General features: G+C 45.6%; 1 protein-coding gene across 8 annotated transcripts in view; it reads left to right on the top strand.

The window, feature by feature from the left end:
• The window catches only part of WDFY3 (WD repeat and FYVE domain containing 3), a 237,044-nt gene that overhangs the window by 167,687 nt on the left and 43,117 nt on the right, over positions 1 to 26,240 (top strand). For 7 of the 8 annotated variants that reach the window (XM_084759373.1, XM_084759375.1, XM_084759376.1 and 4 more), the window contains 13 exons: positions 151 to 368; positions 1,804 to 2,039; positions 3,395 to 3,529; positions 5,043 to 5,222; positions 6,133 to 6,366; positions 11,413 to 11,512; positions 12,922 to 13,082; positions 14,343 to 14,572; positions 15,264 to 15,373; positions 16,720 to 16,902; positions 18,043 to 18,200; positions 19,264 to 19,341; positions 19,606 to 19,833. In XM_084759373.1, the coding sequence (XP_084615499.1) occupies positions 151 to 368; positions 1,804 to 2,039; positions 3,395 to 3,529; positions 5,043 to 5,222; positions 6,133 to 6,366; positions 11,413 to 11,512; positions 12,922 to 13,082; positions 14,343 to 14,572; positions 15,264 to 15,373; positions 16,720 to 16,902; positions 18,043 to 18,200; positions 19,264 to 19,341; positions 19,606 to 19,833 (2,251 nt within the window). The remainder of the gene's footprint in view (positions 1 to 150; positions 369 to 1,803; positions 2,040 to 3,394; positions 3,530 to 5,042; positions 5,223 to 6,132; positions 6,367 to 11,412; positions 11,513 to 12,921; positions 13,083 to 14,342; positions 14,573 to 15,263; positions 15,374 to 16,719; positions 16,903 to 18,042; positions 18,201 to 19,263; positions 19,342 to 19,605; positions 19,834 to 26,240) is intronic. The other variant, XM_084759370.1, reaches the window with a different exon arrangement.

The following is a 26,240-nucleotide window of genomic DNA, read 5'->3' as shown; positions in this document are numbered from 1 at the left end:
TGGGATGAGACTTCCGTAGACTTGACTGGATCAACTCAAACCCTGAAACTGATAGTATCTCAAAGATGAGGCTCAGGCATATTTGTCTAATAAGAAATCTGAGTTCCGGAAACGCATTTCATTTCATTGACACCGTCTGCCTTTGAACAGGGCTTGTGAAGAGCTGGTCAGGACGCTGGGTTTCGACTGGATAATGATGTTCATGGAAGAACACTTGCACCCCACCACAGTGACGGCCGCCATGAGGATCCTCGTCGTCCTGCTGAGCAACCAGTCCATCCTCATCAAGTTTAAGGAAGGGCTCAGTGGTGGAGGGTGGCTGGAGCAGACAGACTCTGTCCTGACTAACAAGATCGGGACTGTGTTAGGTAAGAGACTTGAGGGGTGCTTGTGTAATGAGTGCGCCCTCCAGTTCCTGTCGCAGCCCTTGGGAGTTGTGACTTTTACAAACGATATAAAGGAAGCCTTACAGTTTCCGAGTTCAAACCAGCACCAAAGGTAAAATATTAAGACGTGGAAACTCGGAGAACTGGTTGTACTTTTGCTATGACATACAACCTTTGACCTTTAACCCAGTGATCATCAAGTGACAGTGGCGCTGTTCGTGTCAGTAGCTATCCATTCGCTGTGTGACTGGGTGAAGCGTTAACGTATCCTCCGCATCTCACAGACGATGTCACTTGGCTGCAGTTACACAGCTGGGAGGTGTTGTCATTTAAGCTCCGTTGACTCATACATATATGACAATGTCTAAGCCACACGGTCCCTCTGATTTAGAAATGAGATGATGCATGCATAAGTGTAGTAAAATGCTGTGCAATTTTTTTCGTCATTAGAGTATATTTTAGACAATTCAGTCAAGCTGAACAATTGATTAAGATACATGTACTTTAAAGCAACCTGGATGTAAATTGTTCTATTATTATGTTAAATAATAATTATTCTTATCCCCCAAACAAAATTGAAAAAAAAATGCAAATCTCCATTTGAAACTTCGGTAGCTTCAGAGTGCAAGTCAGTCATTTGTCAGTGGCATCTGTTCACAACAGGTTTCTACTGGGCTCTTGGCCGACATTTGCTCTGCGCTGAGCGCTCTACTAGGATTGGGATGGCCAGAGGACCGTGCTTGGGTTGTCCCCGGAAACTGTGTAATCCAGGACTCCTGTAGACACAGGATTGGTAGATATGTGCACGTTCTTAGCCACAGTAGTGGCTCTCTTCGCTCTGTCTCCTGGCATAGCCTCAGAGGACGGTGGGTGACCCGCCCAGCTTGTGGGGACCATAGCCAGGATGGGTGTGGATCTGCCTTTCCCACACCTGGCAGCCTTCTGGCACAGTGCAGATTGTGGAGTGTGAGGAAATCGGGTATTTTTTTTTCTTCATTTAGTCTGGAATCTGAATCCGTATATGATTTAAGGTCACAAGTTTATGGTAATTTTTGAGTACAAATAAAATGTATTAATTACATTGACTACCTGTAGTTCCATACATAGCATCTTCTGTTTGCCCCTGGCTCACTGCGGTCTTTTGGAAGCATGAGCAGGACGTTGCAGCTCTTCTGAGCTTGTTACACAGTGAGAAGCATTTGTAGACTTGTACCTGGTTGTCCCAGCTCTCCGTCAGAACCTGAATGCTAATGAGCAGTGGTGCAAAGTCAAACTGATGGTGACAGAGTGGGCTAAAGGGGGGGTCAGCCTGTGGCAACCAGCTGGCTTTCCGTGTGTAGGTTCAGAACAGGTGTGCCCCACCTGCCCAGCTGAGCCCCTTTCTGTTACTGACTCTTTCTGACTTCTCTTCTCTTAGGATTCAACGTGGGCAGGAGTGCCGGTGGGAAATGCACAGTCAGGGAGATTAACCGGGATGCCTGCCATTTTCCTGGCTTTCTGGTTCTTCAGTCTTTCCTTCCTAAGCACACGAATGTCCCTGCCCTCTATTTTCTCCTCATGGCCTTGTTTCTGCAACAGCCAGTGAGCGAACTACCTGAGAACCTGCAGGTCAGTGTGCCTGTCACCAGCAGCCGGTGTAAGCAGGGTTGCCAGGTAGGAATGACCTAGTAGGTGTCGCTGTAAAAACCTGTAAAGTCTGTTGCTTCTGACAGTTAAAGTTTAATTTGGGAATTTAAAAACCCTGTACATTTGCTAGGCAATTTTCTTAAAAAAGACATCCTTTGTCGCCGTTTGCCTTCTTTCTTTATGGTTGTTCTATTATACTGTCCATGCATGAGGACTTTGGGTGACATTAATTGTGATCTAAAGGATTGTTTTGAGTAGCCCAAGTTCACCTAGAAATATGATTTCATTTCCAGAGAATTAAAATTGAAGGGAAGGCCTGGGAGATGCGGACTCTGTGAGGTGCTTAAGGACCTGGGTTCAGGCCCCAGAGCCCAAATAAGAAGTCACCACTGCTGCATATGCTTGTGACCGCAGTCCTGTGGGAGGGGAATGGGTGACCCTGGGAGCTCATTGACGATCTCTAACCAAATTGGTGAAATTCAGGTTTCATTAAGAGACTTTGTCTCAAAACATGACAATGAAGGAAGGAGAGAGGGTGATTAAGGATGTCAACCATGGGTCTTCATACACATCTGCTTAGTGTGTGTATGGGGTACGTTCACACACACACACACACACACACACACACACACTACATATACACTAAAAAGAGTAGGTACAAGTTTTGATTTTAAAAATATTTTTAACTTCTTAATAATAAAGAACAGCTACATTTTCAGGAAACTAGCAATGGTTTATTTGACTTGTCATTGAAGACTATTAAAAAATTGAGGCTTTATCTTTAGCCTTTAAATTCAAATTTGTTTCCATCCTATGCCAAATGATACTCAAATTACTTTTCAGTATTTGACCAAACCTTTTCCATGAAATCCTAAGTGGTACCCTTACATTAAACCAAGGTAAAGACTTCTGCTTAGCAGAACTTGGCTTCCCAGGAACTTTGAATCACATGGCACTATAGCCATAAGTGTTGTGTAAAACTACCCATCATTCATCTGTTTTGTGCACTCTTACTTGTAAGTAATATGAATTTGAGTCATTGGAGAGTGAGTTTACTGTGCTCAATTAAGCTTCTTGCTGAAGACTGACGCGTTAATAATTTAATCTTTTGCGAATGCATGCGGGGCTGGGGGGGGCCATAGTTTTGTCTAGGGGAAAAACAAGGCTGAGACGGAAGAGCATGATGGTGCATACCACAGGCGCCAAATTCTGGCACAGTCAGGAGGGTTACTAGTGATCTGTTTGTCATTACACAGTTAAAGAGAAAAGAAGAAAGAAAAAAAAAGTAGTTTCAAAAAATTTTTAGAGTATTAGAATTTCTAAGGATCTCCTCTAGGGGTGGGAAAGTGATAATGACTGGCCGTTGCTCATTCGGTCTGCAGTTTGATTTGGATTCCATCTGGACTTTCATCTTTGGCGTCCCCGCCTCCAGCGGAACGGTGGTCTCCTCCATCCACAACGTGTGCACAGAATCCGCTTTCTTACTCCTCGGGATGCTGCGCACCATGCTGAACTCAGTGAGTTACTGAAGCCGCAGTGCTGGGTCCCACAGTCTGCACAGCCTGCGCACAGTGCTGGCTACGTTACAGCCCAGGCCTGGCGTTGTTTACCTTAGCTGTCTGTTTCCTTGTGGCTCTAGACCCCACCCTGTTTTCTTAGCTCTACAGTAAGGACAGAAGGTAAGACCACACACCACAGACGAGGGTGGTGGCTTCGAAGGGAGACTGTTGGCCTTGTTTGTGTGAGGTGGGTTTGATACCCAGCACTTGAGAGACTAGAAACCGCAGGCTCTGGAAGCCAGGGTCACGCCCAGTATTCCAGGCCTGCCACCTTCCTTCTGCTTCTGTTTCCCAAGTTTAAACGTCAGGTGACAACAGCGTTTGCCCCACAGTGTTGTGAGGATCTAAGGTAGTAATATATACACTAAATACTTAGAAGAGTGTCGTAAGTAGCAGCCAGTATTACCAATGCAGGATATATCCTAATAGATGCCCGTATGTAACCATGGTGTCTTGTGAATACTATATGGTTACATGTTGAGACTCTGAAATTACTCTCATTTAGATGTTAAAACATTAACAGAGCACATTTCCGTTTTCACTTCTTCTGAACTTAGAGATGAGGAATTTGAGTGTAATGACAGAATCTGTCCCTGTCTGTGTCACAGGCATACTGTGAGTGGTGGCATAGCTCACTGCACAGCTTAGGACTGTGTTAAGAGAAGATGCTAAACCTGCATTCCTTGAACTATACGCATCTGATAATTGTAATTTTAATTCAGACTCGTTCTCTTACCTAAAAGCAAAACACTGTCATTAATGCATCACCTTAGGATGCCTTGGGGGGTCTCACTTTTGTGCTGGTCTGTAAAAAAATATAAAATTCTTTCTTAAGGAAGAAGTCACTGGCAGGGCAAGTATCAGGAAGTGTATGTTTTTCAGAAACTTAAAATACGCATAATTTCTTTACTGATCCCCTGCAGTGCTTAGGAGTGTTGAGGTAAGGCTAGGAAATCCCTTCGCATCTTTTTATCCTACTCCCAATTTTCTGATGGGACGCACAGGATCAGTGAAGGCAAAAGCCACTAGGGCACAGGCCACCCTCACGCTGGTAACAACAGCTGTTCTTGGCTGAGCCACGGGGGTGCTGGGGAACAGTTTCTAAGGCTGTGGCTGGTTTTCTGGCGATTAGATTTATCTGCCTGCTTGTTCATGTACGACTGATCAAGTTTTGGATCATTGATAGCCTCAGTGTTAGACAAATAATATTTAGTAAGGTTTTCTTCTCTCTCTTTCTCTCTCTCCCTCTGTCCCTCCACCCACCACCTCCAACAATTTGAGACAAGGTCTTGCTCACAGAGCTCATGCTGATCTGAAACTCCCCAGGTCTCTGAGGATGACCTTAAGTCCCGATGTTCCTTCCTCCGCTTCCCAAGCACTGAGATGACAGGTGGTTGCCGCAAGGCCACCTTAAGGTCTCCTGGGAGTACGGCCCCGTCTAACACAGTTGTTCTCCTCCTGCCCGTGTTAGCCATGGCAGTCGGAAGAAGAGGGCTCGTGGCTCCGAGAGTACCCAGTGACCCTGATGCAGTTCTTCAGATACTTGTACCACAATGTTCCAGACCTTGCCTCCATGTGGATGAGCCCCGATTTCCTGTGTGCCTTAGCAGCCACCGTCTTCCCCTTCAACATCCGCCCGTACTCAGAGATGGTAAGGAATAGAAGGGACCTAGGGTCAGGTATGGACCAGTCCGCCCTGGTGAAGAGCAGGCCTTTGTGTTCCCGGGCTCCTGACCAACTTTGGTCTGTCACTTTCTGTCCCACCCCTCTGTCACAGCCTGTTGTCAAAGCTCCCCACAGATTCCCTCCGTTTTCCCCTAAGAGAACCGTGAACTCTGCTCCCTGCCTTTTTCCTCTATGCCCTTGTAAGTCCATTGCTGACATCCCCAGCCAGGCATGTCTTTCCCACAAAATGGTGACTGTGCTTAGAAAGTGCTCTTCGTAGGTCACAAGACTCTGGCCAAACCAAACAGCTCTCTTTTTTTATTCAGAAAGTAGATGTGCATGCATGTGCATATATATATGAACTTGTAATGCCTCCTTGTCTTCTCCTTATCAGCATTCAGGACTTATTTATTATTCTCTCTCTCTCTCGATTGACTTCAGCCTGTTGCTATCTTGTTTATTTGGATTTTTTTCACCTGCCAAAAGAAAAAGGAAAAAAAAAAAAGATCAGCCTTTGGGGATCACCCTTATAATAGGTTCCTCTCTGACCTGTGACCTTTGGCTTCTCAATAGCAGCCTTCAGACATGCATAGTGCAGCCGTTCTCACACCCCCACCTCATTTATCTGAGGTGTTTATAATCCCCCAGGAAGCGGAAGTGGTACATAAGGTCAGTCAAAAAGTGCTTAGCAGCACAGCATAGGGCCACATCACCACCTTGAAGGCAGCACACTGTGAGGTGATGCTCAGTGCAATGTAAACTCCAGGGAAGTAGCCCTGCTGCCTGTGCCACGCCGCTGCCACAGTGCTGTTTGGTTTCACTGTTTTAGCAAGCATGCAAGTGAAGGTGTCGCACAGACTCTAATGTGACTGACTGCCCCTGGTTTCTCTCGTCAGGTGACAGACCTGGATGATGAGGTTGGATCCCCGGCAGAAGAGTTTAAAGCTTTTGCGGCAGACACGGGGATGAACAGGAGCCAGTCAGAGTACTGCAACGTGGGCACCAAGACCTATCTGACCAGTCACCCGGCTAAAAAGTTCGTTTTCGACTTCATGCGAGTCTTAATCATCGACAACCTCTGTCTTACCCCGGCCAGCAAGCAAACTCCACTAATTGATCTGCTGTTGGAGGTAAAGACAAAGAAATGTGTGATAACCACGTATGATCTATGCAGAAGACTTTAGACTCCTAGTCCTTCTGGAGGATGTGTAGGTAAAATGCAGGGGAGTAGACAAGTTCTAATGTTACATGTATGTTGGACCCTCTCACTTTGTTGCACTTTTTCTTCATTTTCTCAAGCATATTTAGACTTTAGTTCTTTGTCACCCGTTTTCTGTGGCAGATTTTCCAATAAGTCAAATACTTATTTTAAGTTTGTGTCACAGTTCTTCACCTGTGTCATTATACTGTGAACAGATCTAGAGAAAAGACAGGGCACACTGAATAGGGCTGTGCTCCCGTAGAATTTTATTTTCAAACGAGACCCAGGCTGGATTCAGCTCATAGGCAGTAGTGTGCATTTACCAGATCCTCTAGACATTAAAAACACTGGCAGTTTCCCTCACGTCCCCACTTTAGTCAGTCACACTCACCCATCGCTGCCACTGTCCAGTGCAACTTATAACACCGGGTACTGCACACAGAAGGTTCTCAGAACACAATGGGCGACTGCGGTTTCTCCTCTCTTGTGGTAAGTGAGAGGAATTAGTGGCCTGGAAGAAACTGAGAGCTTCTGCAGCTTGTGGTTTCACCAGTGGCCGTAGATGTGACCCGCCTCTGAATGTTCATCTAGAGCTGAGCCCGCCGTTCTGTAATGACTGTACGACGAGGCTGCGGGTTTGAGTCTAATCAGCAGTGTCAAATGACAAAATCAACAAACTATTTACCTCCTGACATCACTAAAGAAAACAGATCAAGAGAGAGAAACTAAATGACCCATCCTTGCTGGTTCTTCAGCCCAGAGCATGTCAATGGAGCCAAAGAGTCCTTGCTGTGCAAGGTGTGAGGTTAAGATGCTTGGGGACCACTCTCTTCCCCACTGCTCTCTCAGCCTGACAACCCAGTGGCTTTCTCTGTTCCCTCTAGTGGCTAATGCAGTTGACTTTTTAATCACAACCTCAAAACCGTGGAAGGTGTTTAAGTCATTCCTGTGAAAACATCTCAGCTCGGACAATTAAAATAAGTCACTTACGGAATTTAGGAGCATTTTAAACAGGACCACAAGTGTTTAAAATTGGCAGGGAGAATAATGTCTCAGCAGTAAGCTGCATGATTAAAAGCTTGCCTGATAGAACTTGTCCCTCGGGGAACCTTGAGGGATTTATAGGGCTAGAACTAGAGCCTGGTGGTGGAGCTCATGGTGGAGATCAGTCACTGACAGAGAGCTCCATGATGGAGCCTGGTGATGGAGCTCAGTGCTGCAGTTCACTGATAGAGCTCCATGATGGAGCCTGGTGATGGAGCTCAGTGCTGCAGTTCACTGATAGAGCTCCATGATGGAGCCTGGTGATGGAGCTCAGTGCTGCAGTTCACTGATAGAGCTCCATGATGGAGCCTGGTGATGGAGCTCAGTGCTGCAGTTCACTGATAGAGCTCCATGATGGAGCTCAGTCACTGACAAGTTCCAGGATAGAACCTGGTGATGGATTAACAAACAAAACAGCTCAAGAAGAGAGATGGTCAGTACCCTATTATCTACAGTAAAAATCAGAAAAAGCCCAGAAAAACTGAAATCACAAGATGTGATTCAATAAATATGTACAAGAAACGGTATCTATCTTAAAGATTAGCATACAGTTCAGAGAATGGATGATTGTTCCTAGCCAGCGAAAGCACATCTTAGGCTTCTAAGAACACTAGCAATTAATTAACCATTCATGAATAAGTTATAATTAATTAGTCATGAATAACCTATGAAGTTTGGCCCTTGCTTCCTACGGTAGCAGGAAGGGCTTCACTTACCCGTGTTAGCCTTGAGTACAGGTCTCGTCGTGGGTGTATGGAGCTGTGCCCTTTGTGCTTGAGAGCTGAATGTTGGAATTTTAGTTCAGGAGCAACAGGAGTGTCAGGTTGAAGCCCTGGACAGATGTTAAACTCTTTAGAGCCCCCAATGGCTTTCATGTGTCTTTGTCTCCCTTAAGAGGCAGCAGAGCCCTTGCTGTGTAAGTAAGTACTTCCTACTCATGTAGCTCTTAGCTGCATCCCTGCCAAATGCGGGAGACATGAAGCCATCCTAAGCAGAAAGGCTGAGAGAGATGGCTCAGACACCACACACTGACATAAATGAAAAGCAAATCTGAGTCTTTAACAGGGACCTTGCTACATTAAAGAACTTTACACACATTTGTCTCTATGCAAAAACAGGCTAGTTAAAGTATTGCTGCTTTGCATGCCTTCCTAAGGAGCAGGGTTCTTCTGCTTGAGTCTAACCAGGCAGGGACTTGAAAGCGGAGCTGTGTGTCTGCTGCCTCCCAGCGTGAAGGGAGGCCCCTAAACCCACTGATCTTTGATATGGCAACTGTGAGCCACACTCCTTAGTCTTGTTCGTGTTTGTTTTGTGACAGGAGACCATGCTTTCTTGATTACGTCTGCTGAAAGAGCAATCTCTAAAACTAAGAGATCGCATTCTCATTGAGATTTGGGCCCCTGTTCGTATAGGATGACTTGAGTGTGTCCGTGAGGCCCCTGATCATATGGAATGACTTGAGTGTGTCCGTGAGGCCCCTGTTTGTATAGAATGTTTGAGTGTGACTCTGAGGCCTGCTATAAGGAAATAAATGAGACATAAGAGAAAAGAGGGATTTTCAGTAAGAAATGGCTCTGTTTATCACAGAGGTGTGTTCCCCTCAAACTACACCCGTTCTTTGAAGAATGGGGTCATGTGACGGTTCCTTCGCCAAGTTACTGGAAGGGTTAAACGTGTGCACGTTACCCAGTACTTCTGAAGTCCTGTGCGCAGGTTCCAGCTCTGACCTCATCAATTTCAGCACGTTCCTCCCTTACTGTCGCTCGTCTATCTAGTGACCTAGTAGAGGAGCCTGTCTCTGAGAAGCGTTATGGAAGTTGAACACACAGGTAATAAATAGCACAGTGGCTGGCATGCTGAGGAAGCCTGGTGGCCTGGCTCGAGTGTCCAGTGGGTCTTCTCAAGTGCTCTGCTGTCCCCTCTCCATCCCCCCCCTCCCCACAGCTGCTCTGCTGGAGCAGATGAGTGGACTGCCTACAGGTTAGATTGTGGCAGCAGGAAGGAAGCACCGAGAACAGGGCAGAGGAATCAAAGCCAACACTCAATTGAAGTTGGTCATGAATACTTCCTCCTTTGTTCTGCATGATGTCTTTATTTTAAAATGACAGACTATGGCAGGAGGGCCTAGCAAAAACCATTTGCACTGGTCTGAAAAAAGAGAAAAGCATCTATGCTCATAATCTTAGCTGAACAGACAACCCCAGAATCACAGCAAAGAGGGACATGTGAGCGTGGCCTATCTGGTCCTTGGGACGCATCACACTGAGAGTCCCACACCTGGCTCTTAAGAGGTGATAACCCTTATCAATTTGTAATAAGAGCAAACCGGTCGTTTCATTAAAATTTCTTTGGAATCAGACAAGTGGCCATATTATCCAAAAGCTCGAGCTGTTGAAGTTGACCCAGGAGTGAGACCGCCCAATCCCAAGTGTGTGACGGCTCTGAAGACTGCGGTTCTGTGCTGCAGCCTGAGGTGCTTAGGGGGACAAGTACCAGTGAGCGGGCCCACCTAGCATCCTCTAGTCAACAAAAGGAAAACAATACACAGTGCTTAATTCTAGTCCCGGAAGGATTTGTGGGTGACTCAGTCCCAGGAATTTAGCCCTCTGACTCAAAGTGATGATGAAATTTACATTTGTTCCCGGCCCTACTTGCCTAGTTCACTGGGTTTTCCTGGGGGTTGCCACAGCCTCACTTTAAAAGAATTTTGGATTTGTGAATATGGCTATCACTGTGTCCTTTAAAGTAATTCCTTGGAGTGTTCTTATGTGTTAGCTGCAGGGCCTTGTATATACATTTATGTCATTTAACTGCCAAATGCCACTTGAAACAGATACATCCTCATTTTAGAGACAAGGTGTGACTGTTGGTCATTGTCAGCTCGACACAAACCTTGAGCCACTTTGGAAGAGATAGTCTCAATAGGAGAAATGCCTGTGGGTCACTGTCTGCATCAATGATTGATGTGTCAGGCCAAGCTCACTGTGCGCTGTGCCACTCCTGGTCAGGTGGCCCTGGGTTGTATAAGAAAGCAGGCTGAGCGAGGCACAAGGAGCAAGCAAGATGGTCAGAAACAGCCCCGGGGCTGGGTGTTTCTCTGTGTTTGCAAAGAACTAACAGTCAGCCTCTGCCTACACACACAACAAGAGTGTTGTGAAGGTTGGGATTGTTCACTGTGTGTCAAAGGCCTAGCCTTCAGAGGATGACAAAGGGATCCTAGTGCCTTGCCATTTGCCAGGGGTGGTTCCCCATAACAACCAGTGCAAACAGTGTAGATCAACTGTGTCCTCAGCATTTGCTCAAGATCAGTGCTGCACAAAGGCCAGTCGGAAATGCCACCACACAGCTGCTGTCTGTGTGTAGACCGCGCTGCTGCAGCTAAGCGCTCTGCTGGCCCCGGCGAGCCACGCGGCTTCCTTTCACAGATAGGAGAAAGCACAAGCCGTAGCTTCCTTTTTCCTAATGTACGGGAAGCTCAGCACTGAACTGTTGGCCTGATTAACTGTTGTTTCCCTATTGAGGGCTCTTGGCTACTGTATTTCTTGAGTGTTTATATTTACTTCAATGACTTTATGGGTTATTTTATATGCTTTTCCTTATAAACTGCTGAAATGAGGTATGTTGCTAAATTATCAAATAGATTCCACGTATTATGTTTAGACTCAAGATTCCAAATCATTTTAGAGATTTTTCTTTTTCTTCATACTATTTAAAGTTCTATGATTTTAAAAAAATAAGAGCATGGTTATGTGCACACACAGCCTCCTTGTGCCTTTGTCCTTCAGTGTGCCGGGATAGGCGGCTTTCATCTTCCTGGCATAGTCCATAGGGTGACTGTGGTGGGACCATCTTTGTGTCGTGAAGTCTCTTTCTGATTCTAGTGTGTGTGTGTGTGTGTGTGTGTGTGTGTGTGTGTTGTTTTAATACACAGGCTTCTCCTGAAAGATCTACAAGAACTCAGCAGAAGGAATTCCAGACGCACATTTTGGACAGCGTGATGGACCATTTGCTTGCAGCTGATGTGTTACTGGGTAATTCTGTGCTTATTTTAATTTTTTTTTTAAGTGCTGATATTACCACTGCCCTCTCTCTAAGCTCCACACTCTCCCCCTGCCTTCTTTCTTTTTAATCTGGCCTCTTACCGTTAACATTTTCTTTTCATGTTTGAGATGATGTATTCATGTTTTTGCATACAGCAGTTTGTTGCCAACACTATACAGTGGTATGCCACATGGACATATGCTTGTTCATGCTATTGTTGATAGATATGTTGAAGTTTCCAATTAGAGACAACTCCAAATAAAACTGCTGTAAAGATTTCTTATTCAGGAGCCACAGACATGCATAGTGTGTGCATCTCTTGGGTAGTGGCATTTTAGGAATGTGCCTGCCATTCTTCAGAATGTGTGTCACAAAGTCAGAGTGCGCTGGGCTGTAGTCTTTGAAAGCATTTGTATTGGATTGCAATACAGTTGTGACACTTGCGACATTTACAGTAGAGACATCACTTATGTATGTATCCAACAACATGAAATCGCTAAGAGGAGAAAATGGATTGTTCTAAGCCAGGAGTAGTGTTGCCTACCTGTCATTCAGGCATGGCTGCAGAAGCTACCAGAAGGGTTGAAGAAGGTTCAAGGAAAGCCTGGGCTATGTGGTGAGAGCCCCTCAAAAGGCAAAAACACCAAGGTTTTAACAACTTACTTTCTCTAGCACTCTTGAGTGAGCATCTGTATCATAGAACTTCTGTGTTGATAAATTGATCTCAGGATATGTAACTGAATTTTCAAAACTAGACGCCATGTCACATTTTCGTGCTTGTTGGTACCCACTGAGATCATTGTACCACAGAGACCCCTTAGTGTAGTGCAAATAGTTAATGAATCAGGTGTGGAGGCTCCAGTGGGATGAGGAGAAGGAATGGCAGGGCCAGTGTGGTCATAGCAGCCCCTGGGGACGCCAGGGTCACCTGCTTAGGAGGCTGCACTGCTGGTCACAGGTCTGTGCACTTAGCTGAAGCCGTTTGGCCAGCTCTGGGAGTCCTATGTCCGTGCCACTGTTGCTGTGGAAGTGCACCCCAAATAGAGTTTTTTCTGGGAGCTGGCTTTCCCACTCACTCTTCGCACATAACCCATCTCTAGTTGAACTTTTTATCAGGTAGGGATGCTCTGTTGCTGACAGTTCACGCTGAAGAACTGTTTGCTTCCCACAGACTGGCTTTAGGTGTAAGGTTTCCCAGGGACTCTCAGGCCACAAAGCTTTTAACCTGGTAAAAATATCCTGATTTCTGGCTGTGCACATCGTTTTCTTAAAGTAGTCCCTCAGAGCATGTGGTCATGTTCCCTAAGGGCTGTGCTACCCTCGCCTTAGCCTGTGTCTTTGAGGTCTTGTGTTGGTAGACAGCAACTGTCTTAAATCTTTTTTTCCTTCTGGGATTTAGGTGAAGATGCGTCTCTGCCCATTACCAGTGGAGGAAGCTACCAAGTGTTGGTGAACAACGTGTTTTATTTCACCCAACGTGTGGTGGACAAGCTTTGGCAAGGCATGTTCAACAAAGAGTCTAAACTTCTTATAGATTTTATAATTCAGCTCATTGCACAGGTAATCCACTGTCACTGTTAACTGTGGGGTACGTGTTTTCATTTGATAAAGTTTTTTTTTCCTGTGGTGTCAAAATTATTGGAAGTAGGTGTAACTAAAAATAATGAATATTAACATTTGATATACCCAGACTTTGTAAAAAGTGAATTTAAAAATGCAATGCTCCCCTCCCCCAGTGCCTGGTGTTTTCAGCTGTGGGTGCTCTCCTGGTGGCCCTCGCTGCCCAGGCACATTTAAATAGCTCAGGGAATACAACCAGATAAGGTTTCATAATATGCCATTGTATGAAGACTACGGGGCAGGAACATCCATACTGAGGAAGTATCCTCTTGTCAGGATGCGCACCAACAGTTTATTGTCATCCATACTCCTTTGAGGATGTCACACCCCACCTGTGGGAAACATTTTCCATGTATATTATGGTTTCTGGTTTTGTATTTTTATGGGCTTTGCGTGCGCGTGCGCGAGAGTGTGTGTGTGTGTGGTATTTCGAATTTTTTTTTCTGTTTTCTTTTTATTCTGTCTTGGCTTTGTTGTTTGTTTGCCTGTTTTTTGTTTTTTGTTTTTTGTTTCTAAAGAGGGAGGGAGTGGAGCAGGGCATGTAGTTTAGTGGAGTAGTTGAGAGGGAAACCGAGATCAAAGTCTATAGTATGATGAAAATTTAATTTTAGAAAGACAAATTTCCTTTACAATTATATGAGTGACATATGGTGATTATGAACAAATTTTCAGGTAGATGTAAAAAGTAAATGAAAAGGAAAAAAAAAATCTCATCTCTATGCCAAACTGCACCACTTGCCCTGTCCGTGTTCTGTTGGGCTGTGACAGGGTTCCGTTCCCTCCTAACACGTGCGTGCATTTGTAGTTAAGCCAGAGAGCACAGCTTGTGAGTGAGCGTGCGGCCAGAGCACCAGGTCAGCCTGCTCAGTTCTTGGGCTGGCACAGAGGCCGTTCATCCTGAGGAGGTAGTTTGCTAGAAGCTTCCTCCCAGGGACATCTGTGTGCTCTCAGGGAGGCCACGCTGCCACACTGGCACGGACTCTGCTCTCCTTATTCTTAAGTTGCATTTATGTGTCTCGTGGGTTCTGTGTGTTCTGTGTTCTGAATCCATAACCGTGGGAGCTCAGTGTTTTCAGCTAAGCACTCCGAGGACTTAGCACGGCACCTGTGGCATAACAGCTGATCCGCGTGTGCTTGTGAATGACAGCAGGTTTTGCATTTTTGTCCTCTTACTGAAAAACGTATCTTTCATCTTTTTAGTCAAAGAGAAGATCGCAGGGATTGTCGCTGGATGCAGTTTATCACTGCCTCAATAGGACCATCCTGTACCAGTTCTCACGGGCACACAAAACTGTCCCGCAACAAGTAGCTCTCCTTGATTCACTCAGGGTCCTTACTGTAAACCGGAACTTAATCCTAGGACCCGGCAACCATGACCAAGAGTTCATTAGCTGTCTTGCTCACTGCCTGATTAGTCTACATGTTGGAAGGTAAGCCTCGGGTTCCAATTGCCCAGTTGTCCTTGACAGCATCCTCTTCCACCTCCTCCCGGTCTCCCCACTGACTCAGCTACCCAAAGAAACTAGAATAAAAAGAAAACAGAGTAAAACACAAGAAACACACAGGCACATGTATGCACCAACAAAACTCGTACAAACACAAAACCAGAAACCATGATGTACATGCAAAAGGCCAGTAAGGTTAAAATAAATAATCCCAAAGCACTATGAGGCAAAGCGCCAACAAAAACACCTTTGGGTTCCTTCTGTGTTGGCCTCCTGCTGCTGTAGAAAGAGTTATCCTCAGGGAGGGGGAGAGCGTAGCACCTCAGGGCAGCTGCAGACTGCAGGAGACACATGAGTCAAGCATGCTCTTGGAGACAGGATCTTTCTGCAGTTTTGACACTAATCTAAAAGCCTTTAATGTTACCATGACAGTCTTGATCCCTAGAGACTGCTTCAGCCACGTGTAGCTAAATGCATTTGTGAGGTCACTCGTGGATAGGGCACCTTTGTGGTAAGTCAGGAATCCTGTTGTGGCATCTGCTGAGTGTCTGGCTACCAGTAATGGGACGGTGTGATGGGGCCAGTGCTTACGCGTGTCTGCAGAGCCAGTCGTAGTAATTACAGCTTGCAGCTGCCTCACTCCCCCAGCTAGTTGAATCTGGCTTGCATGTTTCAGCAACGTGGAAGGGTTTGGCCTGGAAGCAGAAGCCCGCATGACCACATGGCACGTCATGATTCCCTCCGACATTGAACCCGATGGTGGCTACAGCCAGGACATCAGTGAAGGTAACCTGCGCTCGCTGGCTGCGGATGTGGTGGTCCAGTTTTCAGACATAACAACAAGGCTTTCAAAACCTACTAACACAACCAACCTATACACGTACCAGTCTGCATGCAAACCAGGATGCCAAGATGAGAAAAATGCTAAGCTGGTTGATGGTAACCTTGTCTCAAGAGGGAAAAAGAAAAGAAAAAAAGAAATAGAGCTACCGTATGACCTCACTATGTATACTCCTGGGTGCATACTCAGGGGACTGAGTCATCTTACCGTAGAGATATGTGCAGATCCGTGTTTATATCTGTGTTGTTCGGCTATTCATAATAGCCAAGAAATAGAACCAGCCTGGAAAAGAAAATGTGCACATAGATACAATGGAATTTTGTTTAACCATAAAGAAAAATGAGAGGCTGGAGAGATGGCTCAGTGGTTAAGAACACTGACTGCTCTTCAAGAGGTCCTGAGTTCAATTCCCAGCAACTGCATGGTGGCTCACAACCATCCATAATGTGATCTGATGCCCTCTTCTGGCCTATGAGTGTACATGCAGGCAGAACACTTTATGCATAATAATAAATACATAAATCTAAAAAAGAAAAGAAAATCTTGCATTTGCAGAAAAAAAGGAAAAAAAATATGGTACTGAAATCACTCTTAAGTGAAATAAGCCAGCCTCAGAAAGACACGTACTACTGTTTACTATCATATATGAAATGTAGATTTACATGTGTTCATGTGTGTAAGAGAGACAGACAGACAGATAGAGAGGTCTTGAGAGTTAGAGCTGTCACTGTGAGAGATTAGAGAGAGTAAGGTGAGAAAAGAGTGTGACAGGCGCTTGTGACCAGAAAGCAGAACAGGCCTGTCTGGAGGAAGGGGCAAGAGAGAGGAACGTGGAGGACAGTGAGGAAGAATTAAGCATAATGGTAAATATTTGTGAAAATGTCACAATGACACCTCTTGTTTTGTATTCTAGCTTACAATTAATGTAAAGCTAAAGAAAGAAAGAAATTGTTTTTCAGGACCTGAGCATACAGCCCATTGACGGAATACTTGTGTAGCTCGTATGGGCTCCTGCATTCGGTTGGGAGTAAAGGACAGTCTGAGACAGCAATTCTTACCTGGAAGTCAGTAGATAAATACTTGTAGTTTTTTCTGTTTTTTAAAAATATTTTCTACATAGGCAAATCTTCACTTTGGCTTATCTAAATTAAATCCCTTTTTTCATTGAACTGAATATAATCCAATTATAAATTTTGTTTTGCAATTAAATACAGTACCTGGGTGGAGCCCAGGAAGAAAAGAGCTGCCTTTGTGTTCTCTCTGGATTCTTTTCTTTCTTCTCCTTTTCAAGGGCGTCAGCTCCTCATTAAAGCTGTCAATAGAGTTTGGACTGAGCTGATCCACAGTAAGAAACAAGTCCTGGAGGAGCTTTTCCGAGTCAGCCTGCCGGTGAACGACAGGGGCCACGTGGACATAGCCATCGCGCGGCCACTCATCGAAGAGGCTGGCTTGAAGTGCTGGCAGAACCATTTGGGTAAGAAGGCCCGCTGGGCTCCCACCGCAGCCTCGGCCCTCGGGTGCTCTGCACACTGCTCCCGCTCTGTACCCAAGCCTCTGCACTGTCGTGAGTTTCAAGAGTGACACATCATCGATGTCACTATCTCAGCTTTTGTCCTTAACTGAGATTTTTAGAAGCCTTAAAACGTGGGGCCTGGGGGCTGGAGAGATGGCTCCATGGTTAAGAGCACACTGTCTGCTCAATTCCTAGCAACCACGTGGTGGCTCACAACCATCTATACTGGGATCTGCTGCCCTCTCCTGGCCTGCAGGTGTACCTGCAGGTAGAGCATTGGCATACATAAAAATAGGAGAACAGCATGGTTTTCTTATTAAAACTGCCTTGGTAACAGATTCTACCTTATTAAATTCATTCACTCACTCAATTTGCCGTGGTGATGCTGAGGTGCTATATTATGATATACTGCTGTGGATCCTCAATGCTTTTACAGTATACTGTCTGCACTTCGGAGCTTTCTTAAAATCTAAAATATTTCATGTTCCAAAATTTTCTCAACAAATGTTTTTGAGATGACAGATTGTGAGTCATTAGCATAGAGACATATTCTAATTTAAATAAATTTTCATAGCAGAGGTAAGTGACATCACGACTGAGCATCTGTCCTTAAACAGGTCAGCAGTCACAAGTCTGTGGCTCCTAAATCAATCTCTGAGGTGAGCGGCTTTTGGTAACTGTGGCAGTTCCTCATCTGTGAGTGACTCACCCCCGCAGCTGCTCCCAGGCACAGGGAAGGCGCAGGGAGCGATGGGATCTACATTGCTGAGTGTGTTTTTAATACCTACAAGCTTATGGAGTTTTATTTCCCTGAGCTCAATAGCAGATGGAAAATAATAACTAGTGAAAATAGAACAGCGATGGCCCTGTACTGTGATGGCAGCTGTGAGAATGTGGTCGGACTCCGGAAATCTAATTTCTTACTGCGTTGCAGTGGTATTTGCAGGCTGTGTGCTTGACCATTGAGAGCTGCAGAGCTACGGGAAGGAAGCCGTGGATAGTTAATGGGGAGAGCATTGTGCCCTGAAACCACACTACGAAATAGTAAAAGACTAACAAATACGTGGGAGATTGTACAGTTACCGAATTTTACACTTACAGCCCATGAAAAGAAGTGCATAAGCCGAGGAGAAGCCTTGGTGCCGACCACCCAGTCCAAACTGTCCCGAGTCAGCAGCGGCTTTGGCCTTTCCAAGCTCACAGGGTCCAGGAGGAATCGAAAGGAAAGCGGCCTTCACAAGCACAGCCCTTCCACCCAGGTACGAGGCTCGCGCCCGTAGGGTTTACCTCTCCAGAGTCCAGCTGCAGTGTTTTACGTAACCCCGCTAACGCGTGCAAGCAGAAGTCTTGAGATGGAACTTTTTCTACATTCCGCGTTAGAGGAGAGAGGGGTGGAGCAGGGCATGGTGGCCCACGCCCTTTCAGGCAGAGGCAGGCGGATCGCTGTGAGTTCGAGGCCAGCCTGGTCAACAAAGCGAGTCTAGGACAGCCAAGGCTACACAGTTGGAACTCTGTCTCGAAAAACCAAAAAAATAAAAGAGAGGGGTGAGAAATTTCAGAGAGTCTCCATTTTGTAAAATACCCGTGATACCCGCCATGGTAACGGGACCAAAGGCAGTCAGAGATTAATAGGCTATTAAGATTTTCTCAGTTTTTCTGGCTGTGGTTATACTCCTATTGATAATTACAGAATTATCAGGTGGCAACAGAGGCGTGTTTATACTCTAGTTGTAAATACTTGTGATTAGCCTTTGAAATCTTACCTTCTTCCTCCTCTATGAACTTTTGGCCCTCACACCTCACGACCCTTCAGCCAGGGGCAGTGTGGAAGGGGTCCGGCAGAGCCGGTGTGTCCCTGCCATGTGCTGGGTCACACTGTACTTCTGAGAAGGAAGAGGCTTCGGGCGAAGAGCAGGAAGAGTTCCCTGGGAAGCGTCACGCTGTAGTGTACTTCACTCTGTTTGGTTGACGGAGGTCATAGACCACACTCATCTCTGAGACAGTGACCTACACAGAGGTGACGCCACCGAACTTCACAGCCCCGGCTCAGCCACCCACTGGCTCTGCGGAGGCTGTTTCTGAGCATGCCATCAGCACCCCAGAAGCCAGAGCTATGATGCTGGGGTGGGGGACTGCTGATGTGTGGCCGCCCGGTAGCCCCAGTTGTTACCATATGATTTGTCACTTAGCATTTTTCCTTTACTTTCCTATAGTATCACATGAGCCAAATTTTAACTGACTGTTCAGCATTAATTTCAGGCACAGTTAATTTAAAAAAAAAATTGAGAACCGTTTAATGCTGTTTCCTTGGTGGTTTTTCAGGAGATTTCCCAGTGGATGTTTACACACATCGCTGTTGTGCGCGACCTGGTGGACACACAGTACAAGGAGCATCAGGAGGTGAGCGTTCACAACAGCGGAGGTGTTGTGTCAGGCACCCTTGGGTGCGATGTTCGCTGTCTGTTTTAAATGTCACATTCTTGGGTCACAGCAAACCCCACTTCTCAGCAAACCATTAACTTTCTTTCCTTAAGCTATAAATAAAATGTGATTTGTAATATTCACTGAAATGACTTGGATTAAATTTGTTTCCCCAGTTAAAACTTCAAGTTATTTACATTTATTTTTATGGTTGGAAAACCAACCTGGCCTCTTCCGCTCCAGCGTCAGCAGAATGCCGTGAAGTACGTGACGGAGGAATGGTGCCAGATCGAGTGTGAGCTGCTGCGGGAGCGAGGACTGTGGGGTCCCCCCATCGGGTCCCATCTAGACAAATGGATGTTGGAGATGACGGAGGGGCCGTGCAGAATGAGGAAAAAGATGGTGCGCAATGACATGTTCTATAACCACTATCCTTACGTGCCCGAAACAGAACAGGAAACAAACGTGGCGGTGAGTGCACACCACTGTTTATGATAGCTCTTTCCAGTCCCCGTCACTCAAGCTGTTCTCTTATTGGTTGGTTCCCTGGCTAGGTAAACTGTCACTGGAGAGCCGTGTCTGTGTAACTAGTGATGTCGCCTCACATGAAGGGTGTAGGGCAGGCGGGAGCCTCGTGCTGCCACACTGCGTGTTATAGAACGCTTTAGTTTTCCACACTGTTAGGAGGGCTGGTGAGCTGAGTCCGTTGAGTCTGAGAGTAGTGTCTGCCACGGAGTTAGGCGCCCAGCACCTCTGTGGGAATCCTGGCTCTATTCATCTTATACGCTGTGGTTTCAACCCCTGTTCTAATGCTACCCCGGATGGAGGCTGTCACATCAGCCTGGACGGCCATCAAATGCCTCAGTGCCCATCTGCAGAGAAACAGAAAGTGTGGCCCGGAAGCTGCTGAACATTCTTCAGAGTGAGCAAGACGGAAATGTTGTTAGAGACACGCCGCGGGAAGTGAGGGGTCGCACACAGAGAAGTTCCAGTCTCCCTTAGTGCGGCATCGCAGGCAGCCAGGCTCAGAAGCAAGGGAGGGTGGTGGTCAGGGAGTCGGGATGCAGCCACTGCAGCTGCGCACAGACCGCTCTTCACAGAGCTGCTGCGCTGCTGGTAACCAGGCTGAATGGTACTGTCACGGGTGTTTCAGAACTGCCAGGACTTTCCTGTGCCTCCTTACACAAAATGATGAAACTAAAGCAATATGTTAGCTTGATTAAACCATTGCAAGTTGTACAGTGTACGTATAGTGTCACTTTTTAACCTCCTAAACATGTATGGCCATAATTTGTCAGTTTACAGTATTTTTAAGAGAATATGGATCTTAGATTCTATTAGTCATGAAGATTATTGAAGTTAGTTCCTTAAAGGCTGCTCTTCTCAAAGCTGTCTGTCCCTGAGGAGCCGCATGCTGCTGTGTCTGTGTCTGTGCACTTGTCCCTTCAAATATGGATGCTGTCCAAACATAGCCACCCCATGTTGAAGCTTTTCTGGCTCTAGCACCTGCTTTTGTGAGAGCAGAGCAGTGAAATTTAATTTTTGGTTCTTTTTCTACAATCTTTCCTTAGGGGTTTAAGCCTATGACCACTTGATAAGTTGTTTAAGTGACAACTCACTTAGCTTGAACCTTTCAGAAAAGCTGAGCCGACCTGGCTTAAATGGGCCACAAAACTTCCAAAAGCCATAAACCAGGAGAACGGACAGGCAGGGGTTAAGAAAGGGAGGGGGGGTGGCATCAGGATTGGCGCTTGCAGACACACAGGAACAACAAAATGAATAAAGATTCTGTGCTGTAAAATAAATACACTCTCCCAAACATGGAACCAGCTCAGGGCCTTACTGCAGTTGTAAGATATTTCTTACCACAACTATAATGCATTTTACTGTACGTACACTTTTTTTCTTCTTTGAACAATCTTAGTAATTTATATAAGTATGTGAAAACTTCAGTATCTGGGAAGACAAAGCCATTCAGGGTCCATAGCTAAACCTTCTGTGTCTTCAGCATTTTACCCACGTGCAGGAGGCCACCAGCCTGTGAGAGCTAAACAGGCACTGCCCAAAGAATGCACCATTATAAAGCCAGCTGTGGTGATGCACGCCTGTAATCCAGCACTCCAGGAGGCAGAGGCAGGCGGATCTCTGAGTTTGGGGCTAGCCTGATCTACAAAGTGAGTCCAGGATAGCCAAGGCTACACAGAGAAACCCTTTCTCGAAAAATCTTTTTTAAAAAGGCCAGTGAGAAATGTTGAAGTGGGCAGGAAGGGAGACAGTTGCAGGATCCAGAGTTTGTGTTACATGTTGCACGTATTACGCACAAGTCAAAAGTTAACCTGATAGGGTAAAATTGTCTAAAAGAGTAGTTTTTAGGATTTGACCATTTAAAATCGGACGAATTGCAAAGGCATTGCAGATCCACTTCTGCTGCATGGTGCCTGCAGCCTGTGGTGCAGCAGCACCCAGTGTGTCTGCACAGCAGTCACTTAGACACTGCAGAGCAGTTACCTGCAGCTCCCTCCGTCTAAGTCTCACGAGAGCCTCTCGAGTCCACCCAGGTCACCCCTGTTCTGAGCACAAGGAGCTGGATGGGGGGTGAAAGCCTGCTAGGTTGGGGCTGCTCGACAGCGGGGAGTGGGGCGAGCATAGGCCAGCAGCCCCCCTCAGTATTCAGATCACATGACAAAGCTGCTATTCCAGTGTGGTGGTGCAGGACTGCAGTCACTCCACCCGGCCGGGCTGGACGACAGTTGCCCTGACTGAGTCTGCACGGAGATGGTTTGCCAGCCTGCCTCTGGTGCTGAATGCCTCGTAGTTAATCCTGAGCTACTGCCCCCTTTTAAGTCCAAGGCTCGTTTTTCACTGCTTCATTCAGACGGCATTTAGGAGGACTTTTGTGATTCTGAAATTTTTGTACTGTTAAGGAACCAGTAATTTGGGAGGATGAGTATGAGGGAGTCAGTTTATGTGTGTGAAGAAGAACAAAGTGTGTGTGTGTGTGTGTGTGTGTGTGTGTGTGTGTGTGTGTGTGTGTGTAAAATGAAACCTGTTACTTTGTATGTTCACTTAAAAATAAGTTGCAAAAGTATCCAGTTTTCTGGGTCCTGAAGTGGGCATAGTATAGTCAAGCCTTTCCTCTAAGAGGAGGCCATGGGATGTAAATATGACATTATGGGGTGGGGGGTTTTTAAGAGAGCCACAGGAAGTGTGCTGTGTTGGAGTTTAAGCTTGCTGTTCTTAGAGTACACTCCCCTCTGCCCTCCGCCATATTACATCTTTAGAATTAGAGGTCACCTGACTTTTTCAATTCCCTGAGCTCATTGCTTCCCAACTTATGAAACACAGCCGGATGTTTGCATTCGGCAGGTGTGAGTCTGCCGGAAGGCTACTTCTGAAGGCTGCTGACAGGCAGAACCTGCTTTGTCCGAGTAAGGGCCAATGAGTTGGTCTTGTGCCTTGTTTATTGAACGACCATCCTTTCTACATGACATTTTCATTACTTTGCTGCATAAAGCGAAGGGTACAGTGACTAAAAGGCTGGTTCTATGTTAGAGCTTTCCATTAGAAATTAAATTAGTGATTATTTCTGTCATTTATTAAGGTTTTGTTTATTAAACCTTTGAGGACGGCTCTAGGACGTTGTCTGGGGGTAAGATAGATCGAGCCAGGGTCTCACAGACCCTAGGCTGGTGCAGATCTTCCTGCCTTCATGTCCCCAGTGCCAAGGCTACAGGTGTGAATTCATTTGTGTGAGTGTTTCCCTACATGTGTGTATGTGTCATGTGTGTGCCTGGTATCTTAGGAGGTTGGAAGAGGGTAGCAAATTCCCTGCAACCACAGTCATGGCCAGTGTAGCCACCATGTAGCTGTGAGGAACAGAACCTGGCTCATCTCTCCAGCCACCCCCCCCAGACGGTTCTTAAGCCTTACTAATACTGCATACCATTATTTATAAATAGTTTAGCTGTTTGTCCAATTTTTGGACTTTATTTCTGGATAATTTTGAAGCTTCTTTATGGAATGTAAAATATAGTTTGGTGGGTTCATACGCCACAGACTTGGATGCTTTAGAAGATTGTCAGCTAAAATTATCCTAACAAAAGAACCTAAGTAATCACTGCCTTGGGAAAACTCAGTCAGAAATGGTAAATTTAGGATTCTCATTTGAAAATCTTTCCTCTCTGCCTTGTGAAAACTTAATTAAATATAACAAACTTCAGGTTGTCACTTGGGAATCTATCCTCTCTGCATAGTGGGTATTTGAAGGGGGTGGGACATTTCTCACAGTGCAAGGAGCTGTGTTGACGGCCACCGCTGCTCTGTGGCCACGTAGTACTCACAGCTGGCCAGCGTAGGCCATGGTGAGGAGGTGCAACCTGAATTCAGTACGCCAAGTCCTGATGCAAGAAAGTAGGACCCTGGGCTGGCAGGATGGCTCCGCAGGCGAAGGAGCTCACCACAGAGCCTGAGTGCCTGGGCTCACACCCGGACCTGCGTGGCAGAGGAGAGAACTAACTCTAGCTAGTTGTCCTCTGGCACACGCACACACATGCGCACGCGCGCGTACACACACACACACACACACACAACGCACGCACGCACGCACGCACAAAGTAACTAAATGTTTAAAAAGTTAAGTTAGGTTGTATTTTCCCATTTTAAATATATTGTGCAAATACTGCACTGGTTTTAACCCTGCAGGTTTTGTATTTTCACAAATTAACAACTTGAAATAAATGTGCTATTCTTTGCAGGCTTTAGTGCTCCGAGGACCCAGCTGTGTACCTCTTAACATAGGGTAGTTCCGGGCAGGGAGCTGACTTATTTTACAGCTTCTTTTTCTGACTAAGTGACTTTTTAAAAAAATTTATTTATTTATTATTATATATACAGTGCTCTACCTGCATGTGCACCTGCAGGCCAGAAGAGGGCATCAGATCTCACCATAGATGGTTGTGAGCCACCATGTGGTTGCTGGGAATTGAACTCAGAACTTCTGGAAGGCCAGGCAGTGCTCTTAACCTCTGAGCCATCTCTCCAGCCCTGACTAAGTGACTCTTACAATTGCCTCTACATGGATATTTTCATGTAGGTCTTCTAGGACTCAAAAACCCTAAATGGTTCAATTGGGAAATTGAATTTTGAAAGTATAAGATTATTTTCTAGAAATTCTGAATGAAAAAAAAAATAGATTTCCTTATGACCATAACTATAACAATAGTTGAGCATAATTTTCTAACTATAAGAGAAGTGTGGTAATACATTTGTTGCCATACCATTCGTGTTTGCCATTCAATCCGTGACTCTTTATTAAAACATACAACTCAGTTTAACATAGCACGTCATTGTGCACACGTGTGCAGCCTGTACTGCCTACCTTCTGGCTGGGGCTCTGTAGCACAACACGCAGCAAACTCAGAGTTTGCTTCAAGACTCATGATCGGTCCATGTTGTTATGTCTATCACACATCTATTTTGTAGGGTTTTTTAATAATTTATTTTTAATATTGATCAAATGTTAAAACACTTAACTGTTAATTTGGGGTCAGAATTTTTATAACTTTTGTTGTGGTAAATCTTATGTTCATTAAAATCCACAAATCTCAAGAAGGACCGAGCTGAGGGCCTTGCTCTGTGCCTGCACCCTGAGCCACGCACCTATCTGTCCACTTCTTTTCTTCTCAGTGCTCTGTTTCAGCACCAGATTTTTGCCTTCAAAGTGTTTTTACTTGCTGCTGGGCGTGGCACCTGAGTTCCTCCAGCGTTTGGGAAGTAACTGTCTTGATTTTGGAGCCAGTGTAGTCTACACAGTGAGTTTCAGGGAAGCCAGGGCTGGGCAACAAGACCCTGTCTGAAAAAAAACAAAAACTTAAAAAACAGAAAAAGGTTTCACTTCTCTTGGGGTCTATCCAATGAGTTTTAGCAAATATTTACCATACATTCCCGCCCAGCCCTCTGCTGATGGGAGTCCTGCCAGAGTTTACAGGGATCTCCTGGTTTGAGGCGCTTGTTTATTTCCTTTTAAAGCTCCAAGATTCACTGAAACCATGAGAAATATTTCAAGGCACACTGCTACTCAGGGTCCGCACTGTGTAGGGAAAGAAACAGGAAGAGTCCTGGAGAGCCCTGCTGGCTGTTTCCTCACTGTAGCAGCAGTTCCTTTCTCCCCCACCCCCCCCCCAGCTGGCTGTTTTCCCCCTGTGGCTGGCTGTTTTCCCCCTGTAGCAGCCGTATCCCAGGTGCTAGCAGGACTGTTTTCTGACAGTCAGGTGACTGCTGATTCTTCTCAAGTTCTTTGAGAAAAGCCATTGCTTGGGGCTGATCTCACCCCCACCTCTCACCATTGGCTTTTCCCAGCTGCAGCTGTAAGGTTGTGAAGGGACTTTGTTCATGGGCTTCCTCGGCAGAGTGGGTGTCATCCAATCGCCCCTGTTTTTATTTACCAAGAGGTAGTGTAGATATCACCTTAAATCTCATGAGTTGTTGTGACACAGATGTGGGGTTGGGGAGTGTGGACAGCACTAGCTAAAATGAGGATCTGTTGCCATGTTTGTGCTGAGTTTTGGAGTGTTTTGTTTGTTTTTGTTTTTTCCTTTTGAAAACACTTGTAAGTAAAGTCATCCATAACTGCAGTGCTGAAGTTTTCTCTTGTGATATTTATTTATTTATTTATTTATTTATTTATTTATTTATTTTTATGTCTGTCTGTCTACTCAGGGCCCTGAAACTTTTGGTATGTTTAAATTTTACTTAGAACTAAGCAGAGATATACCCAGTGCTTGTGTACCCAGTGAGCAGCGTGTGTTAATTCCCTTTGCGTTGAGTATGCCTTCTGTATTTCTTATGGTCCTCAAGAAAGTTTTGTTCTTATGGTTTTT

The sequence above is a fragment of the Acomys minous genome, assembly GCF_964271855.1.
Source record: "Acomys minous genome assembly, chromosome: 15".
Classification (NCBI taxonomy): Eukaryota; Metazoa; Chordata; class Mammalia; order Rodentia; family Muridae; genus Acomys; species Acomys minous.
Note: the sequence above shows the minus strand (reverse complement) of the source record. Positions and strands in the feature narration are given on the sequence as shown.